Source organism: Conger conger, chromosome 4, assembly GCF_963514075.1.
Source record: "Conger conger chromosome 4, fConCon1.1, whole genome shotgun sequence".
Taxonomy (NCBI): Eukaryota; Metazoa; Chordata; class Actinopteri; order Anguilliformes; family Congridae; genus Conger; species Conger conger.
Window position 1 is genome coordinate 32,665,851 of NC_083763.1, and position 20,705 is coordinate 32,686,555.

Sequence of the window (20,705 nt, forward strand, 5' to 3'; positions counted from 1 at the left end):
ATGAAATATCGAAGGCAACATTTGTGGCTGTGCATACCGAGACGACAGATGTGGCCAGTCTGTAATTGTGCTTAGGTAGGCTACATTACTGATGGTTCAGCTATGTAGATTTCTCTTTTAGTGTATCTACTATAGAAGGGCTTTGTTTCATAGTTGTATTGCTCTAACAGAGTAGGGGCTAATATTATAGTCCTGTAGATCAACTGGTAGCACATAGCACTAACACTGCCTAGGTTATGGATTCAATTCCCATTGGTATCAGCCATTCTGAAAAATATATGAGCTCCTGGAGCTATATAAGGAGCTTTGAATAAAAATATTCATCAAATGGCATATATTTGAACGGCAAATTTTCGAATGCAATGGATCGTGAGCTATTGATAGGAATTAGACTTTTAGTTTTTGGCCCCCTCATTCAGTATCACCACCAGCTGGCACTGGTAATAATAATAAGAATATATTTTTAACTTGTAAGGCATATTGAGGATGAAAACGTCAATTTCCATAATGGATACCATTTCCATTAAGGATGGCGTTCTTTTGGATGTTGGTCTGAATTCCTTGTCTTGTAAACACAACAATATTAGGTAAGAGTTTGGTGAACAGATCCGGTCCCTTTCCCACCAACGCATTGTGTAAGACTCACGTTTGACAAATGGGCAAATGGGGCATCCAGGGAATCCAGGCTGATCGACCAGCAGTGACAAACTCATGCCATCTGAATAACATTCTAACTGCCTTTCAGACAAAAAAAAAAACACATCACTTACCACCTCATCTCCAGGAAGCCAGTACCCCTCTTGTTCGATGCCAGCCTTGGAACCCTTGCACCCCACAGTGAGGGTCTCCACCACCAGCCCATCCTTCACCGCAAGACTGAGCTGCCGTGCTGTCTCCTTGGGGTGCAAGCCGAACACACGGCTCAGGTACCTGCCCCAAAGATGGCTCCTTAAGATCTCAGGCCCTCAGCCCCAGTCAACTTAACTCATCACACTCAGTGTCATTCATCACACTCAGGGCCATATTTTCCGGCCCTGGTGTATGGTGATTTGCGAGCTGGCATGCTGTTGATTTTGAATTTTTCTGGATGATCCAGATGCCTCTTAATTTTGGGGCTCGCCACACACTGAAGTGGGAAGAGAGCCGCTGCATGGGGTGTATCAGTCAAGTTCAAGCAGCTCATTGCCATTTTTGTTTAGCTTATTGCAATTTTCCAGTTAGACAGGTCCACATTTCATCCTTTTGCCACCAACCTGCTTAACCCAGGTCTAAGACATGACTTGCAGCCCAGTCTATGGCATCGCCTATTTCTAATTTCTGGGCTTTCACAATTGTCATGCAATGTGTGCATGATCAGCCTACTCAAAATCCAATGAACAGTTTTCATGGATCGTATGCTGTTCAATTTGTTCCAATCATATATATAGCACAATATTACTCACTTGTTTCTTACCGACAGCCAAAGTTGGGGAACTTTACCAAATAACTACTAGCTGCTTCACAATTAAACAAGTTAAAATGTCAGTGATATCGGATGAACTGGGGCCTGTATCACAAAGCAGGATACAGAAAGTTGGGTAACTCCACTAAGTAAAAACCGGAAACCTCCAGAATCTGGAACATGGACTTAAATAAAAAGCTGTTATGAGTTTTACTCAGTGCAGTAAACAGCTAACTCAGTAAACGTGCTGTGTGTAATGTAAAACTTACTTGGAGATCCTGTCCATGTTTGCAATCTGCTTTTGATTGCGGATGACTTCAATGGCGGACCAAACGTGCTGAACCACGTTGGGGTCAGCCTGCCGTTTCTTCACCACTCGGGACATCATCTCTTTATTCATTTAAAACTGTCAAGACAAAAAGAAAAAGAATGACTGATTCAAAAGTACTTCCATTCCCTCTCTGTCTCTTTGTCTCTCTCACTCTCTAGTGTCCTCACTTACCCTCTGGGGCAGTGCAATCCTGTGGGACAATTTTCACAACAGCAAATCTATACACAGCTCTGCTTCCAGCTGCTTTTGCACTCTGGACAAATACAGAACAGAACAAAGACTTCTCCTGGTCTGCACTTTCAAGTAAAATAACCAATTGCATGCAATCACTTCTCTTTCATAAGCCAAATGGCAACATTTTCATTGAAATTGCTGCCGGGCCCATCACACAACTGTTTTCCAAAGGGAATTAAAATAATCCAGAATAAAATGAACCAATGTAAAGAAAATAGCAGTGATATTCTTCTCAATAAAACCACAAGTCCATTCCTGGGAAATATAGTGAGATTAAAAACTGAATAAGCACTGGAAATGAAAAAGCATAGTAATACCCAGAAACTCTGCCTTTATACTCTCTGTACGTCTGACTGAAATTCACAGTATACGAGTCAACAGGGTTACTTTAACCAATAGAGTTTGGATGATGATGATGATGATAATAGTAATTAATAATAATAATAACAATAATAATAATGTTTTCCAAAATATTCATGAACTTGAGAGAACCACAGGTCACACACTTCTATCGGTTCCACTGTAGACTTGAGGATCAGAAAACTGATTAAATCCATACAGAAAAAAGGGCAGTACAAGCAGCTCCTCCACCTTGCAGCCTTGAACAGATGAGACTTGATTGTTAGCTGCCCTCTTGCCTACACAGATACACAATATTGCCAAAAGTACTCACTCAGTTATCCAAATCATTGAATTCAGGTGTTCCAATCACTTCCATGGCCACAGGTGTATAAGATCAAGCACCTAGGCATGCAGACTACTTCTACAAACATTTGTGAAAGAATGGGTCGCTCTCAGGAGCTCAGTGAATTCCAGCGTGGTACCGTGATAGGATGCCACCTGTGCAATAAGTCCAGTCGTGAAATTTCCTCACTACTAAATATTCCACAATCAACTGTTAGTGGTACTATAACAAAGTGGAAGTGATTGGGAACGACAGCAACTCAGCCACGAAGTGGTAGGCCACGTAAAATCACAAAGCAGGGTCAGCGGATGCTGAGGCGTATAGTGCGCAGAGGTCGCCAACTTTCTGCAGAGTCAATAGCTACAGACCTCCAAACTTCATGTGATCTTCAGATTAGCTCAAGAACAGTGCGTAGATAGCTTCATGGAATAGGTTTCCATGGCTGGGCAGCTGCATTCAAGCCTTACATCACCAAGCGCAATGCTAAGCGACGGATGCAGTGGTGTAAAGCACGCCGCCACTGGACTCTAGAGCAGTGGAGACGTGTTCTCTGGAGTGACGAATCACACTTCTCAGTCTGGCAATCTGATGGATGAGTCTGGGTTTGGCGGTTGCCAGGAGAACGGTACTTGTCTGACTGCATTGTGCCAAGTGTAAAGTTTGGTGGAGGGGGGATTATGGTGTGGGGTTGTTTTTCGAGAGTTGGGCTCGGCCCCTTAGTTCCAGTGAAAGGAACACTTTTTGCCAAGACATTTTGGACAATTTCATGCTCCCAACTTTGTGGGAACAGTTTGGAGATGGCCCCTTCCTGTTCCAACATGACTGCGCACCAGTGCACAAAGCAAGGGCCATAAAGACATGGATGAGCGAGTTTGGTGTGGAAGAACTTGTCCTGACCTCAACCCGATAGAACACCTTTGGGATAAATTAGAGCGGAGACTGCAAGCCAGGCCTTCTCATCCAACATCAGTGTCTGACCTCACAAATGCACTTCTGGAAGAATGGTCAAAGATTCCCATAAACACACTCCTAAACCTTGTGGAAAGCCTTCCTAGAACAGTTGAAGCTGTTATAGCTGCAAAGGGTGGGCCGTCATCATATTAAGTCCTATGGTTTAAGAATGGGATGTCACTCACGTTCATATGCGTGTGAAGGCAGACAAGTGAATACTTTTGGCAATATAGTGTATCTCTCCCCATATGAAAGAAACTGTCTGTGTAGCTACTCCACTGTGATTTGAAGGTCTCAAAAACCAAACCGAAACCAACCAGCATCACCGGAATGGATGGAATTTATGACCATGCAAGAAATGATATATCAGCTCTAACTGCAAAATTACACACTGTAGCTGCTCATCCATAAAAAAAGTATTTCTTATCTGATCAGGCTACCCATTAATCATCCAAAGAATCGGTACAATACATGACTAATAAAATAATCAATAGTTGTGCTGTGCAGTCAGTATGGTATAATCTCAAACTCAATCAACTATTCAAAGACTGGAAGGCTTGTATTTGTATAGGACTCATGAACACAAAGCTGGCTTGAGACCTGAGATTATCACCAAAGACATAACCTGCCTCCCTTCCTCCCGTCTCCATGAAGATATTCCAGTCGATAGTCACAATACGTTCTGGTAATGAAACTCTGAGTGAAGGTACAGAATGTTCAACACAAAAACATTCTGTGAAAAAATAAAAAATGCTCAAAACCTCAGCTCCACTGCTGATGCCGAGGGCACCAGTGGTCCAGATTTAATGCAGTTTTTAAAGAAGCCTTGAGACTCAAGGAGAGGCAAAATGGGCATTGCAGCTTTCAAATAATTACAATCCATTAGATGGTCATGTGCAGACTCATCCAAGTAGCTCCAAAATGGTGGGGAATGAGATCAGATGAACCTCAAATGTAACTACTTCGCCCCACCCCTCATAGGTGGAGGGTGATTTCCTGCCACCATCAATTCCATACAAAAGATATCAGCGGTTCAGCATTCACACCCCATATTAAAAAAGACACACACTAGTACTCCTATCTGATAATTATTTAAGTGACTCCACTGCAAGCAGATGTGCGTTATTTGTTTTTCTATTGGCATGTCAGCCAACAGGGATAATAAATAATAACCACACTATAGGTGCAATTTACTTCCCGACTTTGGCAAACAAACACAAATGCGTACAGGGTTCAAGATAAAGAATTCAGTAGCCAAGCCATTAATGCCAAGCATAGGCTAAGCCCATTATATATCACCAATTCGACTTACATATCCGCTTCAGGTTTGTTCATGTTTTTTTTTAAATCTACAATAGTCTCCAAACATATTAAACATGTGCACATACATCCATCCATCCATCCATTATCTTAACCCGTTTATCCTGAACAGGGGCGCAGGGGGGCTGGAGCCTATCCCAGCATACATTGGGCGAAAGGCAGGAATACATCCTGGACAGGTCGCCAGTCCATCGAAGGGCACACACACTATTCACTCACACACTCATACCTATCTCCAATCAGCCTGCATATCTTTGGACTGTCTTATCTATATCTATATCTATATCTTTGGACTGATTTATCTACAAAAAATCATCAGACCCTACACCCCTGCCAGACCTCTTCGTTCAGCCTCCACAAGCCTCTTGGCACCTCCCCCTCTCCGAACCTCCACCTCACGCTCACGACTGCTGTCTGTTCTGGCTCCACGGTGGTGGAACGAACTCCCCGTTGAGGTCAGAACTGTAGAATCTCTCCCCACCTTCAAACGCAAGCTGAAGACACACCTCTTCAAGCAGCACCTCTCCCCATCCCTCCCTACCTCCCTGTGAACCTTAATTGTTGTCTCTGTGACTTGCTTTGTGTATCGGTATTTTTTAGTTGGCTAGGTAAGCAGTGTTTTGATAGTTAACTTTGGTCACTTTTGCTCTGTTTGTTTGTTTCTTGTTTAAAAAAAAAAAATAAAAATTGGCCCTCGTCCTTATCTTTGTTGTACAGGTAGCAGTTCAAATTGTACTTCCCTCTAGGGTCTTTCAGCGAACTTATCCCTGGTTATGGATATGCACTTTGTTGTACGTCGCTCTGGATAAGAGCGTCTGCCAAATGCCAATAATGTAATGTAATGACTGTGGGAGGAAACCGGAGTACCCAGAGGAAACCCACACAGACACAGGGAGAACATGCAAACTCGACACAGAGAGGCCCCAGCCGACGGGGATTCGAACCCAGGACCTCCTTGCTGTGAGGCGGCAGTGCTACCCACTGCACCATCCGTGCCGCCCCTGTGCACATACATGAGCAATGCAAATACTTTTAATGAAATTATCTGTGGTAGCCTACTTTCTTATTTTTTCTGATGATGTAGACTGATGAAGCTAGCTTATCTATAGATAGTTTTTGTGGTAAAGTTGCAAAATAGCGAGTGACCTACAGCATTAAAACAAAGAAGTGGACCTCTACAGAAAATGGACAAGCAGAAAAGGCAAGTTGTCAAAGTTGGATGGATTAAAAAAAAACCAAAAAAAACAACAACCTGCAACTGAACCATGGCAAAACTTCTGTGTTAATTACAGAAGGCTTCTGTTGTCAGTAACTTAAGAGATTTAGCAATATAGCATTCCCTGCTCAATTTCCATCATTCTGGGACTGTTTTAGAGCTGATGCCATGAGTTTTTACAAGGGAATTGGAGTGGGCTTTTCATATTCTAATGGGCTTTTGAGCCAGCTGTTGGATGTAGATTGCCTACCGGATTGGATATTGACTGTGCATTAACTTTTAAGTGTTTTGAGAAGAGCAAAATTGCATGTGTTTTGACATGCAAGTGTCATGATGGAAAAGAAAACAATGTTTTTATGCACTAAGATGGCTTATGTTTGACGATCATGGGGGCAAAAAACACACATCTTAGGATACTATCTATTATCACTGCCAGAACAATGATGCAAGTTCCTAATGGCACAATAAGCAATTATTACAGAATTCAAATTATTTTTTGTATTTTTTTTTAAGTGTGATTTTAAAAATGTATAGTATGTGATGGGCAGATGATCTTTGCAATGTCTAGACACTTTCTAGTTTAATTTAACAACAATCACAACAATAATTCAGAAATAAGATGGATCCAAAGGTTCTGCAAAAATCCCACCTCAATCTGGAATTTCGCCTTTTTGATGCAACCATACCCGTACATCCTTCTTTTATTTAACTTTTATTTTTAAAATGCTTTTCTATAATTACTTAAAATTGCACAACAAGGATATTGAATTTCAATAAAATCCTTGTTCCTCAGAAAATGAGATTGTGGAACACAATGATGGCAAATCATTATTATTACAGGGAGAGGGGGCAAGGGTGGGACAGAATACCTGGAGTGTGGAAGGAGGGAGTGATTAGTGCAAAGAAAATTTAAGGGACAGGTCTCACATCTGTTTATTTTTCTGCATTTAACTGTTCTAGTCTACCGAGCACTGGGGGGGGACTGATTTCACTCCTTTTCTCCTAACCTCCTATGGACATGTACACAATAAGTATTTACTTTATTTAAAGTAACACAAAACATGAAAACAAACATGATAAAACATGATAAAATTACAATTAAATAAATTACATACACAGACAAGAGGCAGATAAAGACCAGTCAAATGACTGCAGCAACAACCTGGCACCCAGCACCTTGTTGTAAAATTTGAATGTTACAAACAGAAATGACAGATAAAAAGCAAGAGGAGGGAACGAATACCCAGACGAATACACAAACCCAGGATATACACAGGATATTGAACATGGGATCAACCCAAGTTTGACCCTTCCACACTACATGGTCCATGACGTTCATACCAGACCTGGGACTTTCCCAGAGAAATTAATAACCTTAAGTTAGCCTGACCTAGTTGCTGCTTGCTGCATTTTCATTAATGTTTGTGAAATACAGGAGTGTTTCTTGCCTGAGTGGAACATTGATAATGTCTCAACCAGACAATAACCTGCGACACCCAGATGCAGTTCCTTTTGAGGAAGAGAAAGACCTAAGCAGAGTTGCCAGAGGGAAAATGTATCATTTTTTGACAACATATAGCCTACTTTCGCCATGATCTAGCCTTCTAGTGACTGGCTGGAGTGATATGAAATGTATCTCCATATGTAAAAACGACTTTGGGTGCACCTTGATACATAGCTCCAGAGTGAAGCTAATCTTATCTGCAGATCTAGGATAAGATTTCCCAATCACAACTTTAATTATTTAATTACTGTAGCCTACAATAAAATGCGAAACACTATTTGTGAAATGACAGATATCACACAGAATGAAGTTATGAATATTCCTAATTTTGAAGAGTTAATGGGCTGTTCTTAAAACATAGGCCTACATTACAAATATGAGTGGCCAAATACTAATAAGGTACTGAAACAATATGTTGTTAAACTATTTTCTTGAAATAAAGAAAGAAACAACGGATAAAAAATTAAAGCACAATTTAAAACAAAACTTAAACCAAGCGCCGTTGCCGACATACTAGCGCATCTCCGGTTGCAACCAATGATTTTCCTTGATTGAATTCTAGGTAAAGTCACACGGGATTCCCCCTTTCATACCAAAGCCGAGCCATGTCTATCCCAGCAGGGTGGTGGGTCGGATAACCTGGGTTGAGGCTTTTACATCAACAGCAAATACAGGACATTCCCAGGTCGTTGCTTCTATGTGAAAGGGGTATAAATTCCCTGAAATTACCTACCTACATACAGACATTTTTCTTTCTCTCTCTCTGCAAATAAATTATTCTCTATTTGTGCTTTATGTCTATATATTTATCTGTTACCAAACACAAACTGCCCCACTAGGTACTGGGTGGTGGTTAAACTGATCCTTCTGAACTATACAGAATTCAACACATTCTTTATCAGAGGCCTGATGGGTCCATATTTATACCAAACAGAAATATCACCTTTATTCACTATGTCAGACAGTTCACCATTTAATTGAACATGAACTTCAACTAAAACTAAGATGTAAGTAATTATCTAGCCCTGTCACCCTCTGATACAAACTGCAACTTGACAATATCTTCCACCAAAAAATGCAATTCATCATACAACAAATGAGACATGATTATACTGACTATAATGGCAAGAAAGAAAATCTCTTGCTAGTCAATTACAAAAGAACATATAAAAAACATCAAAGTTTGAGTGAGAACACAGAGCGTGGGTTTCCTTTCAACCTGCGTACATATGTGTACATCCAAGTGAGATAACAGCAAATTTGTGAGAGAGCTGAAGGAATAGTGCTCTCATATTTAATTACTCTCGACATTTGACAGTACAGTATTTATTAGACCTTCTCTTATAGAGCTGCTATTTTATGGATTAATCTCCCCAGGCATATTAGTGCTTCAGACAGGCTCTCTGCCTTTAAATGCAGGCTCAAAACGAATCTCCTTAGTGAATCCTATAGCGAAACAGCATATAGTTCTGGAGATTGATGGTTGGTACAATAATGCATATTTACAAATCCACACGTGACTGGTGGCACTGAGCATGCAGCAACAGTGCCAGTAGAGTTAGTCACAAGCTGTACTAGTTCTGTGCATGAGAACATTTTACTCTGTCCTGATATATTTTCTAGCGCCTAACATCCTTCTTTTTATGCATTGAATACAGTTAATCACAAACATTATAATGAAAAGTTAACCCTCAACAGTGATTCTTAACTGACACCATTTAATAGGTAAAAGGAAAAATGCCTTGCTTCCCTTTGTTTTGTGAATGTAGAATAACTGTACTTCCGTATTCCCTCTGCCATTCATGACATATATTTAAATGAAACGGTCAGTTTTGCAGCTGTAAAACAAGACATTGATCTTTTTTGTTTGACTGACCAGGGCTTATCTGATTGATCAGGGTACAATGCATTATGTCTGGTGCAAAACATTTATATTTTACATTTTAGTCATTTGGCAGACACTTTAGTGCTTAAGTTCCTCAACAAGTAAAAAACTCAATCAACCCCCCCCCCCTCTCAGACCACTCTGGCTAGACCCCTGCCCTGCAGTGGTGGACTGCGGCAGCCCTGCTCCTCTCCTGGCTCCAGGTTCATGCCCACGCTTCGACATAACCTGGAGTGACAGATTCACCCCTCTCCCCTCTGAACTGCATACTCGACATCCATCCATGTGGACCTTCTAGATTACCTGCTGGCTTAATACCTCAACAGTTACAATCTTAACCTATAGGCCAGCGGAGGATGGGTATCTCCCTATAGCCGGGTTACTCTCAAGATTTTCTCGTCACAGTTTTTTCCAGTAGGTTTTTCTCCGTTTCGCTCATATGCTATTTGGGGGCTTAGGGCTAAGATTTCCCATTTTCTAAAGCATTTGCATGACCGCCTACGGTGAAAAGGGCTATGCAAATAAAATTGAATTGATCTTATTTTTTAGACTTAAGTCTTCTGCTGCTGCAGCCCACTTAGAATTTGACAGGTTGTGTGTTCAGAGCTGCTCTTCTGCATACCACTGTTGTAATGTATGGTTATTTGCATTACTGTCACGTTCCTGTCAGCTTCGACCAGTCTGGCCCCTCTCCTCTGATCTCTCTCATACAACGCGTTCATGCTTGCAGAACTGCTGCTTACTGGATGTTTACTACTCTAGAGACTGTAGTGTGTGAAAATTCCAGGAAATTCTACCAGCTTCTGAAACACTCAAACCACCCTGTCTGGCACCAACAATCATTCCATGGTCAAAGTCACTTAGAGCACATTTCTTCCCCATTTGGTCTGAAAAACAGCTTTCATTGGACACCACTGGAAAATTAATTTAATTATTAATTACGATGCATTTGTGTGCTCCTACATGTTTCATCCAAGGAGCAGATTATTGTAGGGCCCTGGATCTAGGCTCTGCTCAAGCCCAATAAGGGTTTCACCCTCTGGTCCAATTATCGCCCTGTAGCTTTGATCAACCGTGACATAAAAATCATCAGTAAAGCACTACAATGGAATTGGTAATTCCATACCAAACTTCATCAAAGACAAATACTCGTTGAACAACATATACTGCCTGTCATCTCTATGCAATCATCACATCAATGGATGCCTACAAAACAGTGAACAGTCATCTGCTCCACTGAAGACTGACCTGAATCAAACACGCAATTATTTTGGATTCAAATACTTTTCTACAGTTTACTGAGCTTGTCTGGTAAAGCCATGAAATACTCTCAAAAAGTGCAAACCCTTCTGGTCCTCTTGTTCAATCAAACACAGAAAAGTATTTGAATCCAAAAAAGATATGTATTTGACCCAGGTGTGATAGAAGAAGTTTGTTTTTGTTATTTTCATTTTAATCAAATGGATTCAAATCCTGTATAACTCACCCACAGCGTCTGTAGTCACTAATGGTCTCGCATCACAACCTGTTACATGTCCCCGAGGCATGAGACAAGGATGTCCACTCTCTCCAGCGCTGTTTGCCGTATTTATAGAACCCCTGCTGCCCTTTACTGGAATACAGATGGCAGACCCATAAAATAAGTTTATATGCTAAAATAATTGTTTCCGTTGTTTCTTGTATATATCTGCAAAAATAGCTTTTGTCAGTTCTGAAGAGTAAATGGGATGACATAATACTATAATGCCCCCTCCTCCATCATTTATATCAATTTTTCAGTCAATATTCAGCAAAATTATTTTTGCCACACCTGGCTCCAGGAAACCATGAAGTTTCACAACTGATAATGTCATCAAAGAAACAAACTGAACATTACATTTTAGATTTCTTAAGGATCACAGCTTTGAACAACACACCAAATTAATTCTGAATTAACTATCACCTGTCCTGGCCTGGTCTCCACATAAAAAGGTCCAGGCTACATGTATGTCTAATGTTAAAGCCCTGGTGTCCAGTTGTATTCCTGCTGTTCATTCTACACCTCTAATCAGGGACTTATTTAGACCTGGGAGACCAGCTGAGCAGGATGTGTGGCCAATAAAGATAAACAAATCTGAAGTGAAAGATGTGTGTATTGTGACCTCACAGAAACCAGAGCACCAAGAACTGGCAGCCTTGAAGCAATTTATTGACAGTCTAATGTTATTAATCAACATCCACATTTGTATTTTCTGAATATGTAAATTACATTATGTTACATTAATTTAGCAGATACTCTATCCATAGAGACTTATGGATAGATAGGTGTAGGTATCTATAAATCTCTATAAGGCTCTGATGCCATTGGTCAGTCAAATCCATATCATGGTTCTGAAGTTTAAAGTCAGTTGTCATAGACATATGTACTATGAGTTCTATGTTTTCAGTGTGTATTCTTTTTGTATATGTATGAGGTGTGCAATTAGGCAGCCTTCTCTCCTACAGTAATAGTTCATACTTCACACCTATGACAGAAGGTTCCCTAAAGAGCTAAAAAGGGTTCCCCTATGGAATCAATCCAAAGAACCCTTTCAGAACCCATTTTAATAAGACTGTATAGTTAAACCTGTGTTTGTGAAAGAAAGGCCAAATGCATGTGATTCATTGTGAATCAAACTTAAGGACAAGCATTGATTCAATCCAGGCCTGTGAGCACACTTAAAGTACAGCCATCCCTCCCCCCAACCCCAAACGTAGGGAACTTTATGTCCTACTAACAGGCTGGTCCTGGAGGGCTGCAGCATCTGCTCTTATTCCCCTGATTCAACCAATTTCATACCTTGCCTGAACAAACTTAGTTTCTCTCTGTCCTCTGTCCTAAGAGTTTTAATGATCAGGAGATGGCGTAGAAAACCTGCTACCCATATTATGGGACATACAAGTAACACTGTATTTACACCATATAAAATTGAAGGGGAAAAATTAAGGAATCTCATTAAGACATCAGATGTATGTGGTTTAATACTTGTTCATATGGTATTTCTGTAACTGCATGATTTGCTGAAAATATGCTAAACAGTACAACGGGTATTCTTTTATTTATATAACATTTATACTTATTCTTCTGCAAAAACAAGAATAAACAGTGCATGCTGAAATGTATTTTGTACATTGTTGTGAATTCTCAATGTGTTATTGCTAAAGCTGTGTCTTTACTGCTTGTATTGTATAATCAATTCCATCAGCGTTCATGCATACTTCATACTAATGTGTGGGGTTTTAGCACTGAATTATTATTAAGTACATACTCAAAGGCAACATATGAGGAACTAAACCTTCTGGCCCCCAAAATGTAATGGGCTTTTGCATCTTCATTATTTTAGAATTAAGGGAACCGATGGTTCACTACCCATCAAGTCATACAAATGTTTTCATAGGATGTTGTGGCTGATTACTTTGCACTAGTTTTTAGGAACTGTCTTAGAATCAGTATTTGGAAATTCTGAGAAGAAACCACAGTGTAATTTAAAAAATGATCTTGCAGCTATTTATTTTTCTCTTGAAGATACATTCATAATTTGGTTCTTTGTTTTGTTGTTCTCAATAGCTGGTACACAGGTACACAGATGAAAATATGAGATATGTAGCTGAATATAAAATATTGGTGCCATGAAATCTTGAATAAAATAAAAAATACATAAAGTAGTCTGTATATTAGACAAATGTAGCATCTTTAGTTATGTCAGAATTTATTTTCCTGTTCAGTTACGTGCTTGATAAAGAGTATTAATATTTAATTTTCCAAAGACCACTTACATCTAGTGACACTGCTTTAAAATATGAGACGGCAATGGCGGAATGCAGACGCACTGGGCAGTGTTTCCCTATTCGTGGCTCGTCTGATTCCCGGAGTATGTGTTCAGGAATGTCCGGGGATCTCGACGAGTGCACAGGCCACCTCAACAATTGTTCCACTGACACCTTCCAACTCAATTCCTTCCAACTACGAAAGACAGAACCAACCACTCCAGAAACGAACACAATCTTCTAACATGTCCCATGTAAGAATTCAGAGTTGAAGATAGAAGACGCTTAATGACTACCCACACTTCAGTGATGACAATCGATTGCTAGATTGTGATAAGACATATAGCTATTCTATCCAGCGTAAACGAACGTATAAACTGTGCTTGATTGTTTGTACAATCCCAGATCTTACAGTTTATACAGAAGTTATAACAGCAAAGGGGAAGACTCTTCATTCGTAAGGAATACAGTATTCGTAAAACGCCATAATGATCCCCCATCACACTAAAAAGAAATGCATCTATTCTAGGTACAGTTGGTGTTGCTTTATTTTAGCATACTTGTTTAGCTACGATTTATTTGAAATTCAACTTACCCTTTTTGTAGGGTAGCACCAATGCAAGGCTGCGTTACTCGTCAAACTGACAGAGCAGGAGATGTTACATTTGTATTCCCGGAATAGTTTGCTTATGTCTGAATTATGGTTTGTGCACATCCACAGTTCAGACTGTAGAGGTAAACACACAAGCGCCAGCAGGCATCATAGTGGCCGGACGAAGAGCTGCTACTTCTATTCTTTTGTCACACATCATTTTATCATCATAGTATGTAAATATAATCCAACTCTAGGGAAAATATATATACATTCAGTGAGCAATTAATTAGGTAGACCTGCACACCAGCTTGTTAATGCAAATATTTAATCAGCCAATCATGTGGCAGCAACTAAATGCATATAAGCATGTAGACATGGTCAAGAGATTCAGCTGTTGTTGACTGTGGAATGATTGTTAGTGCCAGACAGGGTGGTTTGAGTATGTCAGAAACTGATGATGACTGATGAACACTCACTCAAGTTTACAGAAAATAGCGCAAAAAACATCCAGTGAGCAGCAGTTCTTTGGGCAAAAATGCATTGTTAATGACAGAGGTCACACACAAAACACGTAAAACATCTAATTGGATAGGCTACAGCAGCAGAAGTTTAATAAATACCTAATAAAGTGCTCATGTAGTGTACATAATACTAATAGTAACAATTGACAGTTATTATGATTGTTGTTGTGATAATAATTGTTATAATAATAATAATAATAATAATAAAATAATAATAATAATAAAATAATAACAACAACAACAACAACAACAGGAACAACAACAACAACAACAATAATAATAATAATAATAACTAATCTGAAACATCTGAGCAGCCAACTCTCCAAATATTTTTGGTCCCCTAAAATGGGGGGACTAGTTCGGGATTTAATTCCTACAGGGATCACCAGATATGGATGTAAATACCCTCAAATGAGAGCTGGCAGTCTGCACTGTAACCCCATATTTATTGTTGTATTTCAAATCCAATGTGTGGAGTTCAGAGCTAAAACAACAAAAGTTGTGTCACTGCTCCAAGTGCAAAATATCAAGATTATAATGTGAAAGATTATTATTGTGTATCAAAAATAATAAATATACAACATGTCATAAGGATGGTCATATTGATCTGAATTATAAAGTGACTAATAAAACTACCCAATGGCCAGTTTTGGGACAATGGCTAACTGTTAATACATCTCGGTGAAAGGTATAGTGCATTAATTATCATTAAAAACTCTGGAGAGGTGTTTGGAGTACTACTTTGGAGAGAAAAAATGTGGCAGTATAAAGTACCACAAAACACAAGCATGAAAACACTAGGACGTAACACCCCCACGCTTAACACAATACATATATCATGTAAAATATCTACAGGGGAACCAGGAACAATTTGGATAGGGCATCTGCAAAAACCTTATCACATTCCACAATATTCCGACTGTCTAAATCATGGGTCTGTAAAAAACAAAAACTCCGTGTTCATAGTACAGGTGAGCAAGTAAGGCATTATTTGTATGTGTATACCCCAGGGGCGATTCTAGAATTTTATATCAAGGGGAGCTGAGTCCTGACTTGTAGTTACATGGAAAAATATTTTTTTTTTATTGAAAATAATGGCATGGTGCTGTCGTGAGCCACGGACCCCTTGCCGAGCTCAGACCTCACGTTCCCACGAGCAGTACCTCACCATGAGGTGTCTCGGGGACGAACTCTCTTTTTCTTTAAGTACTCCGAACGTCCTGGAGCCCTGGTAAGTTCTACTGAACTTCCAGCCCAGTCTCGAAGTGAAGGGTGTGATGCTAATCTGGTATACGATGTCCTGTATTCACTGTATTCCTCTAAAAGAACCTTTATCACATATGATTATAGTAAGATATACTTTATTATAATCAATCAAAAGAATAGAGTTATACAGCTGACAGGATATATATCATCTTTCAGTTTGCTGATCACATGCAAGTTACATATACCCCTTTAGCTCTTTCTAATTTACCTTTCCACCATGATGTTAAAATTCAAGGTACACCCCTCAAATACCCATCCTCTTTGGCCTTAGCCTTATCCTATAGCTCCCCCTTCTGGACGTTTAAAAGAAACTATTCCTAGAATATTATGTTTATCAAAACTCTAAAAACTTCTCTACATTTTTCTACCTTATATAGTATCTTAATGAGAAATAAAAAAACATAAAAATAAAAGGAAACTTATAATGTATTACTTCTATGTATTACTTTTCCTACTTCTACAAGTAATATAGATTATAATTACCACTCAAGCTTGATTATAGTTGTTCTGCATTGCTCTTTCGACATCAGTCCTGTTGCCACAACTCTTGGGCTAAGTCCGCACCGCGTACATCACTCTGTTCTCCATATCCAGATCCTGGAGTGGCGGCGCAGAGGGAGAGCGCCACTCCAGCTTGACTACAGCTGTCCTGCGTTGCTCTCTCCTCAACAGCCCTTAGATATCTTCAACAGCGAAATTCTAAGAGGGTTTTTTTTTCTCTCCTTCTTTCTTCTTCTTTTTTCTCTGCTTTTTAATGTCTTAAAGCTCACTCCTTATACAGTGGTAAAGTGTTTGCCCCCTTCCTGATTTCTTATTTTTTTGCATGTTTGTCACACTTAAATGTTTCAGATCATCAAACAAATTTAAATATTAGTCAAAGACAACACAAGTAAACACAAAATGCAGTTTTGAAATTAAGGTTTTTATTATTAAGGGAGAAAAAAAATCCAAACCTACATGGCCCTGTGTGAAAAAGTGATTGCCCCCCCTGGTAAAACATAACTTAACAGTGGTTTATCAAACCTGAGTTCAATTTCTCTAGCCACACCCAGGCCTGATTACTGCCATACCTGTTCTCAATCAAGAAATCACTTAAATAGGACCTGCCTGACAAAGTGAAGTAGACCAAATGATCCTCAAAAGCTAGACATCATGCCGAGATCTAAAGAAATTCAGGAACAAATGAGAAAGAAAGTAATTGAGATCTATCAGTCTGGAAACGGTTATAAAGCCATTTCTAAAGCTTTGGTACTCCAGCGAACCACAGTGAGAGCCATTATCCACAAATGGCGAAAACATGGAACAGTGGTGAACCTTCCCAGGAGTGGCCGGCCGACCAAAATTACCCCAAGAGCGCAGCAACGACTCATCCAAGAGGTCACAAAAGACCCCACAACAACATCCAAAGAACTGCAGGCCTCACTTGCCTCAGTTAAGGTCAGTGTTCATGACTCCACTATAAGAAATAGACTGGGCAAAAATGGCCTGCATGGCAGAGTTCCAAGACGAAAACCACTGCTGAGCAAAAAGAGCATTAAGGCTCGTCTCAATTTTGCCAGAAAACATCTTGATGATCCCCAAGACTTTTGGGAAAATACTCTGTGGTCTGACCAGACAAAAGTTGAACTTTTTGGAAGGTGCCTGTCCCATTACATCTGGCGTAAAAGTAACACCGCATTTCAGAAAAAGAACATCATACCAACAGTAAAATATGGTGGTGGGAGTGTGATGGTCTGGGGCTGTTTTGCTGCTTCAGGACCTGGAAGACTTGCTGTGATAAATGGAACCATGAATTCTGCTGTCTACCAAAAAATCCTGAAGGAGAATGTCCGGCCATCTGTTCGTGACGACAAGCTGAAACGAACTTGGGTTCTGCAGCAGGACAATGATCCAAAACAAAAACAAAATGAAGACTTTGGAGTGGCCTAGTCAAAGACCTGAATCCTATTGAGATGCTGTGGCATGACCTTAAAAAGGCGGTTCATGCTCGAAAACCCTCCAATGTGGCTTAATTGCAACAATTCTGCAAAGATGAGTGGGCCAAAATTCCTCCACAGCGCTGTAAGAGACTCATTGCAAGTTATCGCAAACGCTTGATTGCAGTTGTTGCTGCTAAGGGTGACCCAACCAGTTATTAGGTTTAGGGGGCAATCACTTTTTCACACAGGGCCATGTAGGTTTGGATTTTTTTTTCTCCCTTAATAATAATTCATGAATTCATTCAATAATTCATTTAAAAAAAGCATTTTGTGTTTACTTGTGTTGTCTTTGACTAATATTTAAATTTGTTTGATGATCTGAAACATTTGAGTGTGACAAACATGCAAAAAAATAAGAAATCAGGAAGGGGGCAAACACTTTTTCACACCACTGTATATCCTTAACTTGTATAAAAGTGTCCCTTTTTTTTTGATAAGAAATGTCCCCAATATACCGAGTGGAAAGACATTTATCTCTTATGCAACTTTTTTCTCATACCTCAAAGGAAATTTCCCCAATACTTTATCTCATGTGCCCCTCCGGTTGGGAGTTTCCACCATCTCAGTATACGAGTGGAAAAACACTAGCTCTTATGTAATTTTTTAATGAACCTATTCATCACTGGTATTTGTCTCCCTGTCATAATCTCTCCTTGGACTCTCTCCAAACTTTGAATTCATACAAGCCAGAAGTTAGTGCCCTCCACTATCTCAACACACTCTTCAGGTGCCCCTCTCTGCGGCGCCTTAAGGGATCTACAAAGGACATCCAGCCAATAGCTGAGTGTAAATCATCCCCCAACTCCTCTACAGTCAGTCCTTTGAATCTATCCAATAAATTATCAGATTATAATCAGGAAGGCCCTTAAAGCCTCTTAATATTCTTTCGGTATTGACATCCCTTCCGTTTTCCTTATCTTTTTGCTTTAGCCAGGCATTGTGCTCCTCCCCTGTAGGGTTGGGGTATTCCCCGACTGCTCGCTCAGCATGTTGAATCTCCTCCAAGGTTATGCTGGAACTCATTCTATGCATGGCCTCAGTCAGAACTTTAACCTTGCTCCTTAGTACTCTAAATCTAAGTCCCCTGACTTCAGACTCCTCCGCTGACAAGTAGGGCTGCTCATTATCTTAGCCCGTAAGTGCCTCTCAATTAACTCACATAGCTTTAATATCCAGGTATCAAATGGTAGGGAGTACCAAGTACTAACTGGGCTCCCATCTATCATCCTCCTCATTGTTTTTTATCATCAATCAAGCCCATGAGCGCACCTAACAATGGGAGTGTTCTCCTGCACATATGCCTATATGACGTAAGCTGAGGAGAGCACTCACCCCTCCCTTACATTTTTTCTGGTTATCTGTCATGAGCACAATTTATTCTTTTAAGCAGTCCTCTGACTATATGCATGAGAATACATATCTGGATATATAAATCCTAGGTTATATTATACTTTTCTTCCATAATCCCTCCTTTTATCATATAAACGATAACATGTTCAAAGAGAAAAATAATTTGTCTACTTTGCTCATCCTGATACATAGAATAACATAAGATAATCATACTGATTCATAAGATAAACATAGAATAACTAGGAATAACTAGGGACAATATTCTATATAATTTCCCTCTTTTGCAGCTTCTAAGCCACACACATAGCAATCTTATCCAACAGTAATGTCTCACTCCATCGTTAGCCACCTCATTTTAGACAGTTGCACATCCGCAGTGTGCTAATATAAAAACAAAAAAATAAAAGAATTAAACAATGATGCAACCAATAGTCCCAAAAGCCACTCCTCTACAGGAGCCTCGTAATCAAAGTCCTGTCCATTCCTGAGCTTTGTCTTCATGTTGAAGCAGACGCATTCCAGGCATCCCCGCATGCCTCCTCCCAGCGTGAAATGAGCAATGTCTCTTACATCTTCGGAACTTCACCCCCTTCAACCTCGTAACTGCATCTTGAGACCAGGAAGCTATCCCTTCCATCAAGGAGAGCCTGGCGATCCAGAAAGACCTTTCTCTTCGTATCGCCACCTCCTGTCCTCGTTCGGTCCTTCTCCTTCAGGGGTATACCCCAAACCTTCTTTAAAGATAGAATAACATACAGATAATACAAACCCCTCCCCCACATAGTTCTCCCCTTTCGAGTGTTTTTACAGCTGCCAAGCGGGTATTTTGTTTCTCTTGATTATATATATATATTCTGTTTTTTCCCTTCAAGGTCTTCGTAGATATAAGGAAATGCATTCCTGTGCATTGTCACAATATCTTCTCTTTTTTTATTATAAGGATAGAACCTAACTGTGCCGATACATGGTATGGGTGTGAATAGTCCTTTTGACAATGGGTAATTTGGAATGTCTGGATATACAGTTATTGTATGCTCTAAGATTTCAAATTTTTCTCTGTGATTTTCTATGTTGATGATATTGACGCATTCAGTCTTGTTCGAGACAAAGCATGGGCTGCTGCAGAGACAACCGTACAGGCCCCTTGGCCCTCTGCCCAAACTTCACGGTTATCTCACAGTTTAGACAGGAATCTAGTGGGGGGTATTCGAGGTTGCAAGTGTTAAATAACCTCTTCTTATCTCCCAAGGCAAACAAAGTATTCACTATATGATTATGATACACCCAGTTATCCCACAGAATTAGGAGGGTATCTGTTTCGTTTGCCAACCCCTCCTTTAGGGCTGTCACTGGGAATTGTGATTCACTGGCTTCCACTTGTTCTTTTTCCACAATCCATTGCCTGGTTTTATTCTGCAAGAGATCAGATACAATTTTTCTTTATTTTATATCATTTTTCCATCCTACCTCTACCGGAATATATTATACGTTTTTCCATGCGCCTTTGATTATTTATACTTCCTGGGAACTTAATTCTTTCATGAATTTACACTGTTTCGACTAGGCCCGGTGGACAATTTAGGGGATTATTATTATTATTACTTTTCTTATGGACACACACTACGAGATTGAGACGGGTGC

At 39.9% G+C, this 20,705-nt stretch overlaps 1 protein-coding gene across 3 annotated transcripts in view; it reads right to left on the reverse strand.

Annotated features, from left to right (window-relative positions):
- The window catches only part of LOC133126256 (zinc finger MYND domain-containing protein 11-like), a 36,356-nt gene extending 22,261 nt beyond the window's left edge, over positions 1 to 14,095 (reverse strand). For 2 of the 3 annotated variants that reach the window (XM_061238281.1, XM_061238279.1), the window contains exons 1-3: positions 13,949 to 14,095; positions 1,711 to 1,847; positions 771 to 930 (exon numbers count right to left, since the gene is read on the reverse strand). In XM_061238281.1, coding sequence (XP_061094265.1) covers positions 771 to 930; positions 1,711 to 1,841 — 291 coding nt within the window. In that variant the 5' untranslated portion in view covers positions 1,842 to 1,847; positions 13,949 to 14,095. Of the gene's footprint in view, positions 1 to 770; positions 931 to 1,710; positions 1,848 to 11,053; positions 11,180 to 13,948 lie in introns of all 3 variants that reach the window. The other variant, XM_061238280.1, reaches the window with a different exon arrangement.
- Between the last annotated feature and the right edge of the window lie 6,610 nt (positions 14,096 to 20,705).